Here is a 15,412-nt window from a genome sequence, read left to right on the forward strand (position 1 = left end):
TTACAAGCATTATGAAAGCGCGTGGAAGAAAAAAGAAGTTTGGCCATAATGAACTTATTATGATATCCTCTTTATTGGGTCGTCAAAGCTTCAAATTTCAATTCATCATTGGGAGCTATGATTATGAACCATCAATCAAAGTACGTGAATCCACATACTTAATTTGAAATCTTAATGGAACCAGTAGACATTTTAAAATGTACTTCCTCACTTCATTTTTATTTCTCCTTATTATTTGATTTGATACATGTCTAAACGAACAATAAGTAAATAAGTAATTTAACTATATTATTTTTATTTATTATAAGTCAACTAAATATCAAAAAATAAATACTACATACTATTTAATACTCCCTCCATTTCATAATAAATGAATTATTGAATTTTGACACACAAATTAAGAAAAAAAACATTAAAGATATAAATTTAACATAATATTTCATTTTTACCAAGAAAAAAAAAAAGTCGACCTTGTAATATCTTTTCAAAAGTTAATTGATTGTAGAATCATAAGGATAAATTTGAAAAAAAAAATAATAATTCACTTATTTTAAAATATTAATAAATATCTCAATAATTCACTTATTTCGAAACAGAGGAAATAAGTAATAACAATGGTAAAATAGGTACAGAAATGATATTTTCGGCCAATTTTTTTAATATTCAAAGCAGATAAAGTTGTACGGATGGTGTACCAAATAACTTCTTCATATATATGTTCAATCCTGGCGGCTAACGTTTTAATTTGTTGGAGAAATAAACAATGAGGTGGACAAAACATTGGTGCCTATTGATCGATTAATTTTTGTTATTAAAGACTATTTTATAGTAATATATGTCAAATTAATTTGGAGGCAAAAATACGTATTTATCATACCATAGTAGTAATTTTGCTAAAATGTGCTAGTTAAAAACTAAGGCACTTGTCTAGACAATGCAAAGAAGTAGAGAAGGTTTTAGATCGATGTGATTTTATTAATATCTCGATAAAGTGATTATCTGACTTTTCAAATTATAGATGATATAACAAGTTTGTTGTTAGTTTGTCTAAGGAAGTGTATGATTCATGTATTATATACATTAACAGTTAATTTATTTGAAATTGTAAATTTTTGTTAAACAAATAATTTAACCTTTTAGAATTTATATATGTAAAATATAAAATGACAGAGAGTTACATGTACAATAACACATTCAGACATCTTCAAGCCTACTATAATTATGTAATTTTCACTGAACCCCCACCCCACACACAAAAAAAAGAAAAGAAAAAGAAAAAGCTATAGAACAGATTAACCAAAATGAAACAATTAGTGATCTAAATATAATCCCAAATATTTGCAGGAAGAGCTTGGTAGTTGAAGTCGTTATCATCTGAATCAAAGCTATTGACTTGGTTTGTATAATCACAATAATTATTTACTACTGAACTTGTGCTTGGCATGTAATTAGCATCATTAGGCACTGGCTGCAGCTGCTTTGCGTCGGTTGGAATATTATAAGCTTCGGAAGAGAATCCATTAGAGCCATCAAGATCAATCGCTTTATTTGGTGAACTACAAGAGCAAAGCATTTTAAAACTATCATCATCCAATAAAGCCTTGAAATTCTGGTGCCCATCATGGAATGCTCTTTTTACCACTTCCATTCCAGAAGCCTATCACAATATGAAGTCAAAACGCAAGTCAGTCACTAGTCCTCATGACAAAATACTACTCTACGTACTTTCTTTTAGTAACCATTTGATATGTGGAACGTACATACCATGGTCCCACTAATTTTAATTTGGGCTGCGTAAAGTCTATCAAAGGAGAAAACGCTGCTATCAAGATTTTTTTATTTTTTTTTTCAAAACTCAAAACTCAAAATCTTTGATTAAAAATGTAACACCAGGGTTGTTGGAGCAAATTAAAATGTTAAAAAGGAAATGAAAAAGGGTAAAATTGTAACCTTTTGAGTTTGAGTGAGGCGTTCGACAGACACGAACTGACCCTTTTGGTGGAATACTCCAATCAATTCTCCCACATCGGTAAATACCACTTGGGGATTTTCGTGGAGATGGGCAGAAGGATACATGTATCTTTTCAAGTCCAGCTTACTCTTTGCCAGATTTACTGCTGCATCCAATTTCTTAACTTGCATATGCCTGCCAAGGATCTTTATATATGCAAATGTTTCAGAAGTACATTATGCAACATGGAAAAGGAGAAAGTGCACTAATCAGTCGACAGAGAAGTTTGCTTTTATAAAATTAACCATCACTCAATATATGTTGTTGTTGAAGCATTTCAATTAAGAGTAGAAGAGAATCTTACTTTGAGAAGCTTTTCACGGTTCAAAAAGTAGTGAGTTAAGAAGTCCCTGACAGTTTTAATGTTTTCCTTCAACAAACGATCATGGAAAGCACCGCCTTTGCCAATCGTTTGCAGGTTCCATACTTGATCATCAAGTTTTAGGGGCCTCTTGCTCTTGGGTACTGCAAAATTCGAACTATATTTTAGAATTTATAGGAACACAACAACAACAACAACGTGTATACCCGGCCAGTACATTCCAATAAAGTGGGGCCTAGGGATAAAATGTACACACAAACCTGACCTCTACTATAGAGATAGAGCGGATGTTTCTGATAGAAACCCCCTATCGAAATAAGTATTTGATTAAGTAGAAAGGAAGGTCTTACTGGAACGACGATCAATCACAAAAAATGATTCAGTGACTGCTTCCATAATTCGAGCTCCAATATCGCAGGGATAAACCGCTCTTGCACCTAGTCTCAGCTCACGTTTTTTCATAGGTACTCTAGTATGTTTGAATGAAATATGACTTACAGAAACACTGCCATCTTTCAAGTTGACATGAGGATCTCCGCGAATCAGTGATTTCCCATCAGGCCAACTTGTAGCTTTTCTGAATGCTTCCTTCTCTAGGGCAACTATTTCCACCTTTAACGATGCTTCAGACCCATATTTAACAAGATTCTCAGTACGGCAATCTACTAAATCTAAATTTAAGGTGCTGCCCGGATCTCCCCCAACGGGTCGCCCAGTATAAATTGGACCATTTATGTTGTTTGAAAACTTCAATTTTAAACGCCGCGACTCACAGTGATCATCACAAGAATTGAAGTTTTCCTGCTTTTTCCTGAGCAATTTTTACAAGTCCCACCATCATATAAAAAGCAATGGAAAAAGACAGCCATGTACACAAATCTGTGTAGTAAACGCCAGAAGGAACAGGATTAATGAAAATAACAGCAGCAAGGATGACGACAACGATGATAGATACGCAAACGATGATTAAAAAAAAAAAAAAAAAAAAAAAAAGGACGCTTATCGTTGCCTTGGGCAGCTGGTAGAGATCTCGTCAGTTTCCGGTTCAAATTTTGCAGCCTGTAGTTGCACAAGGAACTTAATTAGATGATCATCTTACAAGCTAGTACGTATATATGACTCGATATCGAATCAATCCAGGCTAAAAAAAAGTACTCCATTATTTTTTCAAGTATCTTGGAACGAACAGAAGACATAAAAATTAAATACCAATAAATCAGATGACTATCAACACCTGAAATAGATCAACATATTATGAAGGTGCATGAACAGTTGCTTAGAAGAGGTAAAGATAAAGCTAAAAGAGAAGGTGAACAAAGTACTCGATCCTTAAGGCGCACACTTAAATACAAATAAACTAGGATTTTAGAACTAGTGAGGTGAGACATAGATAAATGTTTTCATCAACGATTAATAAACTGTAATAATTCAGAAACTATACGAGAAACCTTATTAATCTCTCGATTAGCCAACCAGAAAATCTACGGTTGTCTTTTTCTGAGTTTTTTGTTAAGTACTAAATAGTCACATGATGTGCTGTTTACGACAACCCTGCACGCGCGAGAAAGTGATATATGTTAGAATAACACCAAAAGATATTGCTATTTATGTCTTCTCTCTTCTGTCATTTAAGCTTCTGCATATATAGAAGCTTTAATTTTTCTGAATTAAAATTCACAAAAAAACGTCCTATGAAAAAGGGCAAACCTAAAAGGTTCATGAACCCTATTTTAATGGAGTAATTATCACCTTATTTAAGTACAAGGAGCAAGTAAACAAGTACTTCTATATTATAGTACACTACTTATTAATCAACATATGAAGGCAGACAAAACAATATAGATTTAATGCAGATGGATACTTACAGCTGGATCAATGCATAGCCGCCTCATTGACTTGAGTAAACGCAAGACTTGAAGCACAACCATAACGAACCTGATCATCAACAACCCAAAATAAAGTAAGATTATTGAAGGAGAGCAGACATAATCAACGTTATTATTCACCAAGAAACATTAAAAAAAAAACCTATGAAATGAGGCCCAGACTGCAGGTCTAGAATAACTGTGAGAATTTTCTCCATGATCCATGAGAAAGTTGATTTCTTTTTCTTCTTTTTATAAAAGCTAGCAACTATTTTGTTAAAGTAGTTTAGGGAAGTGGAGTATATTTTTATTTACTAGTAAAGCGCACAGAGCCCATTTTATATATGAGAGCAACTGGGAGAGAGACTCAATTTTCATGAAACGCGTATGTAAATTCTATAGATGCCCAAACTCCCCACGAAACATCAGTGAAACCGAAATGCAATTTACTACTAACTATGGTATAGGAAACTAATTAAAACATGAGAGGCAACAAAAAGGGAATATTGGTCAAGGGAATATCTCAGATTAAGCTTACAAAATCTATTTATTTTTAATATTCTTACATATAATCAATTCCTTAAATTGATCAGGATATATATTTCATTTAAAAGCTTAAAATAAATTTTGTTTCAATTGAATATCTCAACTCCTAGTAGAGTGTTCTAATTAGACACTTTCAGTTCAAAATTTAGATATTTTTTACATCTATTAGACAGTTACGCTAGTCACATATAATACATATTTTATTTAATTATATGCATACTCTCAATAAGTAGTAAAACACCAAGCTTTCGATTCAAGCATTTTCTACTTAATGTTATGCATATATAATTAAAGGAAATGATGTATATGTAGTTACTTACCGATGTCTGATAGAGAATGAGAACATGTAAAAAAAGGTTTTAAAATTTTGAGCAGAAAGTGTTTAGTTGGAACACTCTAATAACGGATAATAATATTTATAAGAATATCTGAACTTTGATCGGATTTTCAGTTGACCATACTGAACTTTACGGGGGTCCTATTACCCATCTAGACTTTTTAAAATGAAATTAATTTCCCCCGGACTTTTTTAAAGTGGAATTAACCCCCCCATCCACCCCGAAACATTATACCCAATTTTGACGTCTGGAAGTGTAATACACGGCTCTTTCTTCTCCATTTTATCATTTTTTCACCGTTACAACCATATTAAAGATTCCACAACTCAAATTCCTCCTACAAATCAAATTTTAAATGATTTCAATGAGTCAATTCCAAATTTCAAATCCATTTTTATTACTTTTTACCATTTTTTCATCAAAATCTTGATTTCTAATTCTTGAAATTTGACTTTTATTTTCTTGAAACAATCATAGCAGGTCAAGTTCTTTGTTGTTGTAGTTATACTCAATAGAGCCATTCCAAAGCTTCCATTTTGCAACAGTAACTGAAACGAAAACTGAAAGCTTTCAAAGTAACTGAAGCCATTTTGCAACAGTAAGCCATTCCAAAGTCAAAGACTTTCGTGAAAATTGGATTCCTAAACAAGTTTTTTTCACCAAAATCTTGATTCGTAATTCTTGATTCCTATTTTGATGAAGTTGAAGGATGGCTCATTTGGGGTGTGTGTGTTTTGAAATTGAGTCAAATTGATGTAATTGAATTGAGTGTGTTGAAGTTGATCCATTTGGGGTATGTGTGTGATGAAATTGTGTTTAATTTTAATTCAACAATGGAGCAACCATGGTGCTTTATTGAAGACTCCATTGTTGAAGATGAGAAGAAAAGAAAGAAAGAAGAGAGAAGAGAAAAAAATGAAAAATAAATTAAAAAAACATACAATTTATAAAAATTAGAAAATTAAGGAGTTGTTTAACAAAAAAAAATTTTTAATAATTTTTTAATACTTTCACGCACCTAATGCGCGTGAATTACACGCAATGGACCAAGTGAGCAGATATATGCTATATTAAAATACGAAAAAAAAAAGTTCAGAGGTAATAGGACCCCCGCAAAGTTCAGTATGCTCAACTGAAAATTCAGTCAAAGTTCAGATATTTTGGTGAGTATTATCCCTCTAATAAAAATTAAAATATTCAATTGAAACAAAATTTTGTTCACATATCTAAATTAAATAACCCGACAAGTTTAAAAGACTTGAATAATATTAAGCCTTTTAAAATCTGTTGGATCCCATGGACATTAGGACACTTGGCTTACAAATTAGGAAAAAATACATAACATCAAAATTTATCTTTACTAAACTTCATAAAATTTTTATGTTTTTTATTAATTATCTAAAAATAATTTCTAAAAAACATAGTTGGATACAACCACATATCCATAAATTTCGGATACATAATTTTAACTATGTATCTCCTTTTAGTCTAGTTATTGTATCATGTTTCTCGACCAAATAATTTCAAAAAAAATAAATGTATTTTAGTAATAATATTATGTATTTCAACTTCAGAATTATGTATCTGGATGTTAATTATGTATTCGAGTAAAATGAAATAATTAATTGCTACATTCTTAGGTTCAAAATTATGCATCTCAACTTCAAAATTATATCTGCAGATGCTAATTATGTATCTAAAAATTGCAAAATAAGAAATTATTTATAATTTAATTAAAAAATAGAGATAGAAAGTATGTAAAGATAAACTTATTAGAGATTTATGTAAGTTTTACTATAAATTAACAAGTGTTATTTTCTTTCATTTTAATTTTTCTTATTACATAGGGGAAGGCGGGAAGCTAGGGAGGGCTCGTTAAGATAAGAAAATGCTACTAATTGTTTCATGACAATATTTGCTTTTTCCTTAATATTTCCTTCTCAATTGTCCTTTTGCTTTTGTCTCACAGAATTTAGATTAATATATATTATAGGCGGAAGACGTAGATGAAACTGCACTTTTCATTTTCCAATTACTAATCGTTCGCAAGACGTTTATCTTGACGTCACTATCTTGAGCACGCATTGAGGGGGTAATTGATCCCTGGTCACCCGGGTGGGTAACCGCCCTCCAAACCAACTAGGCTGTCCCGAAGGACGTCACTAGATAAGTTATTGTTTAGATAATCATCCTTTTCTGTTTGTACTAGAAGTGCAATGACACGGGCCCACCAGTAGAACATTTGAATTGCAATTAAGTTTGAGGATTTATTTGGAGTAGAAAGTTTGAGCAGTAAAATATTTTCATTAGTATGATTGAGCTGAAGGGATCACAATTAAAACCTTTTTTTAATCTTCTTGTTGAATTTTGCGATCAGAAATATAAAGAAAGAATAAGCGTGAATCTGATGAAATAACTTAAATCAAATATTCAGCAGATTATTGATTTTCAATATCTCAAAGATTAAGAATCATGTAAATTTACCCGATAAAGAGAATACACAGCTTAGATTCGTTATTTTTTTGTTTAATTAGTATTTTTAACACAGGAAAAGAGTGTTGTTTTTTAATAGAGAAGGAAGAGTTGAGATTTTCTTTCTTTATTTTATTTTTAAAACAGAGAAATGTTAAATAATATTGAGGAGCTGTAAAAAGTTGAGAAAGATGGCTACACATATTTGATAGAAAATTTGCTAATGTTAAGAAAGTGCGAAGTATTTGGTAGCAAATTTATGATAAATACACGTTTTTTGTACCTAAATTTACTTTATTTATATTTAAATTAGTTTGTAAAAATCTTTTGCAAACAATCTTTATACTTCTTTTCTTTAATTTCTTTAAAATATAGTAATAAAATTTACTTATGCTTTATCCTTCTCACACTTTACTATATATATTTTATCATCTTTAAATCTCATTATGCCATTTTACCCTCTTTAAACATCACTATATATTAAAATCACGATTGAAGCAGCTGAAGCAGAAATCAGTCAATTTTTTTATTTTGTTAATTATTGTTATTTACAGTAGTTTTTATTTCATTTTAAAATAATATATGTTGTTTTCTATCTTCTTCTGTCCTGTCCTAATTTATGTGGCATTAATATAATTTTGATAGTCAGTCAAATATTTTATGTTGACATATCATTTTGTTATTCTTATTTTTCTAATACATAAATGACTTATAATAAGGAGTGATATAGTAAAATCATCTTTCGAAACACAAAAAATTAGTTTAAAACATTAAGAGTTAATTTCGCATTTTATGTCTATTTTATTTTTCATTAAATATTTTCTTAATGCCTAGATGACTCATAATAATTAATTTAGAGCGATTGATTATGTTATTACTATAAAAATTAATATAATTTTATCATATCCAATAGTAATCATCGATAATTCACCGGAATAGTATATTAATTAAATACGGGATGCTATATTTGCATATGCAAAATATGATATTATATAACATTATTGGATAGTGCATTATATTTATCTTTCACAATAATAAAATTTTACTATGTATTTTTCTTTATTTCTTTTTAACTTGATACATATTGACCCAACACAAATTCTAGAAATTTATTTTATTAAATTAAATTTATTAGTTATGTACTTTGAAAAGTTAAAGTTAAGTTTAAATATTAGTATTTCTATATAAGAAAAAAATAATTTTAAAATTTAGATTTACTAAAATAAATAAATAAATAAAAAGATTAATTTTCTATATAAAAGTCAATTAAAATAATAAAATTGATTTACTTTAAATATTTAGTTGTAATTAATTAAGATAATTTTTTTATTTTGTCATGATTTATGCTGCACCAATAAAATTTTGAGAGTTGAATAGAACTTTTATCTATTTTTAAAAAGTATTTTAACTTGTTAATTATTGTGATTTATAATAATTTTTACGTAATTATCAAATAATATATTTACTCCTTGTGTCCCAATTTATGTGGCTTCGATACAATTTCGAGAGTCAGCTAAAATTTTTATATATCTTTTAAATATTTTAAATTGTTAATTATTATGATTTACAGTACTTTTTCTGTTACCTCAATTTATGTGGTATTGCTAAAATAATGAGTGTCAATAAAATTTCTCTATGTCTTTTAAATATTTTAAGTTATTAATTATTGTGATTTGTGGTAACAAGTTAGTTTTGAACATGATAGCCAATTAAATAAATAAAAAAATTTACTTCCAATATATAGTTATAGTTAATTAATATAAATTAATAGAATATATTAAATATTTAAACCATTATAATGAAACAATAGAATTATTATATACTGAGGTATGATATGTAATTAAGTGGAAGTAGAGGAGTATTTTGGTAATTATATAAGAGGGGTTCGAAACCACCTCTTCTATATAATAGAAATAGAAATATACTACAAATTGTTACTACTTTTTTGGGTCTAAAATAGGCATTATCTTAACTCATTAAATATCCATTAAAAAATAAAAAATGAAAGATAGCTTACTAAGTTGCTCATATTAATTAGATGTTTCTTGAAAATTGAGTAGTATTAAAAAAAGAAATCTTTAATATAAAGGCATAGTGGAAAAAACAGCCTAAAAATTCTATTTCTGTAATGATAATTATTTATATATTGCTAAAAAAGAAGATAGTTATTATAGAGGGATAATCTTTTAGGAGAGCATATGTTTGAAGTTATAAAGACAGCTATTACTATTAATTACAGACAGAAGGTTGTTTTAGATATTACTATTAATTACAGACAGAAGGTTGTTTTAGAAAGATAAATATAACATGAAAAATTGATTTGAGAAAAATTTGATTGTTAGAATGAGAGGATGTATTTGTTTTTTGGTTTAAACCACCCGGTGTCCGGTACCCACTTTTTGGGAGTCTGACTATATCCGAATTTGTCCCACATTGGGCCTCATTTGGGGGGAGAACTTCCAACAGAGTGTTTGTTCATACCTAGAGTTGAACCCTCGACCTCTGAGTAGGTTGGGGCAACCCCTTTCCGCTGCGCCACCACTGTTGTTGGTGAATGAAAGGATGTATCGAACCTATGTAAACAGTAGATGAATTGCTTATACAGTTAAATTCATTTAATCTTTTAGGTCAAACCCATCGATAAGATCTCAAACTTGTCTCTAAAATTCACTTAGGTCCCTAAACTAAAGCTTGTACCTATCAGACCCCTCAAGTGCTAAAATTAGTACCTATCAGACACAAAATGCTGATTTGGCAAGAAGAGTGTATCACACTCTCCTTGAGCGCGTGAATGGGTCTCAAATGGTAATTTTTCTGTTTTTCTTTTGATAAAAAAAATCACATTTTAACTTATTTAATATATTTTTAATAATAACAAATTTTAATTTAAAGAAAAAAAGAAAACCAGCCCCCAAATCAGCCTCCCTTGACCTCCCACCGCACCCCCCACCCCCACAAAGACCCCAACCATCTTCTTCATTCTTAGCCATCTTCTTCACTTTCATCTCTATTTTTTTTTTCTTTTTAAATTCTTAGCAATTAACAATTTTCAATTAAAAAGATACAGTGAAAGTCATGAACTTTTTAGCATATTAATACATTTCTCTTTGAAAATTTGATATATTTTTTAGGAGTAAATTTGATTCCGGCGAACTCCATTTTTTCTGGCTAACTTGATATGAATGTAAAATTACTTTATTGATATTATTAAAGAATTCAAATTCTAAGGAACCAACAACACAAGAAGAAGAAAAATAACAATAAATATGAATTAGATTGCAAAAGAAATAAGATTTCTAAAAAAAATTTAATTTTTTTTTTTCAGAAATGGAGAACAAGATGATAATATGGAGCGGAAATCGCGTGCGGGGAGGGGGGGCAAGGTAGTGAAAAACATCCTTTTATTTTTATTTTTATTATTGATTAATTAGATATTAAAAAAAATGGAAGATGGAGAAGATGGCAAGAAATGGAGAAGAAGAACAAGCGGGTGGGATGGGGGTGGGGGGTGTTGAAGGGGTCCCCATTTTATTTTATTTTTTTAAAAAAAATTTATAATTAATTTTTAATAATTATTGGACTCACAATGCCATGTGTCAGCTTCTAATTAGTCCTTTTTGTCATGTTATCACGTGTGAATTACACACACTTGAACGTTGTGCTGATTGAGCAAAAAATGCTCAATTGGATCAAATTGGGGGGAGGGGGGGGGGGGGGAGTTAATAGATACATGCCTTAATTTAGGGGCCTAAGTAAATTTTAGAGACAAGTTTGAGGGGCTATCGATAGGTTTGACCAATCTTTTATGTGTAGATTATAAATACTTGCACACTGACCTGTTATATTTTAAATGTGTATGGAGTAATATATTATTACTCCCTCCATTTTAGTTGTTTAAATTTAGTTGTTCCTTAATGAAATTAAGAGTATTTTATTATGGTCTTTCAATACTATCTTCAACATTGAATGACTAAATAAAGTGTATTTTTTAAATTTATATTTTCAAAGCATAATTAATAAGGCTAATTTGAAAAAATAAACTTAGAACTAATACTACCTCCATTTCATTTTATTCATCTCAATTTGACATTATGTATTGATTAAGAAAAATAATTAATAACATGACTACTTTACCATGGTATCTCTATTAAGTGATGTTTACAGTTTAATTTGGAGAAAAATTAATTGATACAAAGGGTAAAAAAAAAAAATTATCTTGTCTTGATTAATGAAAAATAACAAGTAAAATGAGAAATCAAATTAGAAAATTTGAGACGAGTAACATAGGACGGAGAAAGTATTTTCTTAATGGTTTTTTCAAGTCCATAAGGGTCAAGTAATATGAAATGCCCTCTGTTTCATTTTAGTTGATCCTCTTTCTAAAAATATTTGTTTCAATTTTATTGTCTCATTGATGAAATCAAAGGATTTTAATATGTTCTTCCAATAATATCCTTATTATTAAATGACTAAACAAGTTATATATATTCAAATTTAAATTTTTAAAGTATAATTAATAAGACTAATTTGGTGAAATAGACCCCTAAAAAAATTTTCTTAATGAGCGTGTCAAGTCTATAGGGGTCAATTAATATGAAACGGAGAGAGTATTTCCTCCGTTCATAAATAGTTGGCATACATATTAGGAAAAAGTAAATGATATGAGTAATTTTATCATGGTACCTTTTAAATATAATATATTTAATATTTTGAGAAATGTATTGAATAATTAATCATATTTAGTGTTAAGGTAAATTGGGCAGAAATAAGTAAATCATACGTTGATTTTTCAAATTGAATAAATATTATTAAATACTTCTTTCGTTTCGTTTTAGTTGACTCTTTTTCTAAAAATATTAGTTTCAATTTATTTGTTCCTTTGATGAAATTAAGAGAATTTTATTACATTCTTCTAATACTATCCTTACTATTAAATGACCAAACAAAGTGTATTTACTCAAATTTATATTTTCAAAGCATAATTAATAGGACTAATTTGATAAAATAAATTCTCTAATTAATATTTTCTTAATAGGTATGTCAAGTCCATAGGGATCAACTAATATGAAACAGAGGGAATACTTATTTTTAATATAGTCAACAAGTAAAGATAGAGTATTATACTTAATGGCACCATGTGTGAGAATAAATGTTTATAATTGGTTTAGTTCTTGTTCATTTATAGATATATAAACTATCAAAATTTGGTTGTAAATTGTAATTTCCTCCTTCTAGCGGTTCATTCTATCTCTGTCGTAAAAATATTTGAATTGATTTAAACTTATTAAATATCTTGACTAATAAATATGTCAATAAAATCATTATGTAATTTTATGCCGTGCTATGTAGGAAGCTAGAGAGTTGAAAAGTACTTTTTTTTTATAAAAAAAAAAAAAAAAAGGACTGAATATATCAGAATTCTCTATTCAATTTCTTTCTTGTATTGAAAATTACGTGAATCCAAACAAATTCAAATAGTCAGATGTTCAGCACGCCAGAAGAATTAATACACTTGTTGTGGCTGAAAATTTTAAAACTATTCATATTATTAATTAATCTGCATTTGTGAGCGCAAGAAATTAAAATTTACAAAAGCCAGATGGTTAAATATATATAGGGGGAACATCATAAAAAAGGAAAGGAGTCAAAAAGATATTACTTCACCACTTATGTAACAAAATTCTATTTCCTACGTTACATTTAACTCGGTTGACGTCGATTTGCTTTTTTTCTCTTTTAGAATATTACTAATATTTATGATGCATTTGTTTTATTAAATTAATTTTATTGATTGTGTTTGGAAATCTAAATGAAGAAAATGATAAACTTCTATTGATTTTGCTAAGGTGAACAAATAAAAAAAATTATTCTTTCCGTTTACTTTACTTGTTAATTATTTTTAATATAAAACGTTCTTAAAAAAAAACTTATTGACATAAATATTTTATCATACTACTCCTACTAATTGATGTTTAGTAATATGTCTTGAAAATTGTTTGAAAAATAAATAATTAACGCTAAGAGTAAAAATTATCTTTTATGCCAAAAATAACAAATAAAAATAAGTACTAATAATAAGTAAAAATAATCAGATCGAATATATTTTACATGCCATATTAAATATGACGGAGGGAGTAAATGCCATTATTATACATAGTCCCTAAATTCTTAGGCGTACGTACTACAGGGACATAATGGTGATTGGAGATCGGAAAGTCGATGTAATAAAACATTAAATATAGAGGGAGGTTCAAATATTTGCCAAACTAGAGTGACTTTTTACAAGTTAAAAAGATTTAAAATATAAAGGGTGTCAAATCTAGAGATAATCTTTGAGAGATCTAAGGATTTGAGTAGAAAGATTTGGAGAAATGGATTAAAGAGACGAAAATTCTGGGGATAAAAGAAAATACTTTTAAAATTGCAGTCCCTATTTTAATGAGCATTAAGTTTTTTGGTGTGTGACTGACTGACTGGGTGTGTTGGTTTTTTTTTTTTTTTTCCTTTCTTTGGGGGGGGGGGGGGGGGGGGGTTGTAAGCAAGATAAACATTTTTTGCCTTATTTCAATGGACATTATCTAGTTGTATGGTACCAAATTAATAGCCCAAAAAAAGAAAATCTCAAAGATTGATTTTTTAGTATCACTATTAAAATGATTTTTTTAAAATAAAAAATAAAAATATTGACCCATCCTAGAAGCTTCCATTCGTTTTGCTCTTTCAATGTCTCAAACCCAAGCCTCCCTACTGAAAATGAGTGTTTTTCATCCGAACAACTTTCTCTTGTCATATTAAGAAGTAATGTTACTTCATATATAAATTATCTTTCAAGTTAGACACGCCTCTTAACAAACTATTCATTCCTAAAAAATACACAATGGTTTTACTTGCCCTCAATAAATATCTTGAAAAATATATACTCCTTCCATCTCATATTAGTTAGGCTCATTTTATTTTATACAATGATTAAGAAATCATAAATGAGAGGGTAATTTTCTTAATTCACCTCTTAAAAAGCTTGTTGGGAACATAACAAACAAGTGTAAACACTCTTGAAAGAATTAATTGCAAGGATAATGAAGAAAAAATTACACCCTTTATTTCAAAATAGTTAGCCTTTTTTTACTTGATACCTCCTTAAGAAAATATTTATTAGGAGTTTATTTTATCAAATTAATCTTATTAATTATGCTTTGAAAAAAATAAATTAGAGTAATATACTTTGTTTAGTCATTTAATGTTGAGGGTACTATTGGAAGAGCATAATAAAATACTCTTGATTTCATCAAAAGGAACAACTAAATTGAAACAAATATTTTTAGAAAGAGGGCCTACTAAAATGAAACGGAAGGAATAGTTACACTTTCTTGATTTAGTAAGGTAATCAATTTATACGAGACATGCATTTTTAGTAAGATGTAAGATGACCAATTAATATGGGAGGAAGAAGTGTGATGTAAAACAACTCTTTATTTAAAGAAGGGTGAAATTTTAAGAAAATCATTAATATCTTCTTGATTATCTAATATTTTGTTTAATAACAAAATAAAAAAAATTAAAACACCACTTATTTATAAATGAATGAAATACTGATTAAATATTTTAGATGATACATGATGTGCTAATTCATCAAAAATTAGTAAAATATTCCCTCCGTCTTATTTTATGTGTCGCCATTTAAGCGGATATGAAGTTTAAAAAATAAATGATGAATTTGTAAGATTTATAAAACTGCCCCTCTTAAAGTTTACTTTTTAATTGTTTTTTCTTATAAAATGGAACCCATTAAGGATAAAATGGAGATAATGCCGTTAAATAGTTACTAAATAAGAAAATATGACATTCCAGTAGATTTATA

General features: G+C 28.8%; 1 protein-coding gene across 2 annotated transcripts; it reads right to left on the minus strand.

The window, feature by feature from the left end:
* Positions 1–1,115: 1,115 nt before the first annotated feature.
* Positions 1,116–4,557, minus strand: LOC107862433 (calmodulin-binding protein 60 A). Of its 2 annotated transcripts, XM_016708018.2 has the most exons (8): positions 4,362–4,557; positions 4,199–4,268; positions 3,343–3,392; positions 2,684–3,144; positions 2,316–2,476; positions 1,951–2,157; positions 1,432–1,657; positions 1,116–1,374 (listed from the first exon to the last, which is right to left on the minus strand). In XM_016708018.2, the coding sequence occupies exons 1-8, from the start codon at positions 4,421–4,423 to the stop codon at positions 1,319–1,321; spliced, it is 1,293 nt and encodes a 430-aa protein (XP_016563504.2). In that variant the 5' UTR covers positions 4,424–4,557; the 3' UTR covers positions 1,116–1,318. The 2 variants fall into 2 exon arrangements, with proteins under 2 accessions (XP_016563504.2, XP_016563503.2); XM_016708017.2 differs by having other exon boundaries at positions 1,116–1,657; positions 4,362–4,556.
* Positions 4,558–15,412: the final 10,855 nt, after the last annotated feature.

Source organism: Capsicum annuum, chromosome 3 (genome assembly GCF_002878395.1).
Source record: "Capsicum annuum cultivar UCD-10X-F1 chromosome 3, UCD10Xv1.1, whole genome shotgun sequence".
Lineage (NCBI taxonomy): Eukaryota > Viridiplantae > Streptophyta > Magnoliopsida > Solanales > Solanaceae > Capsicum > Capsicum annuum.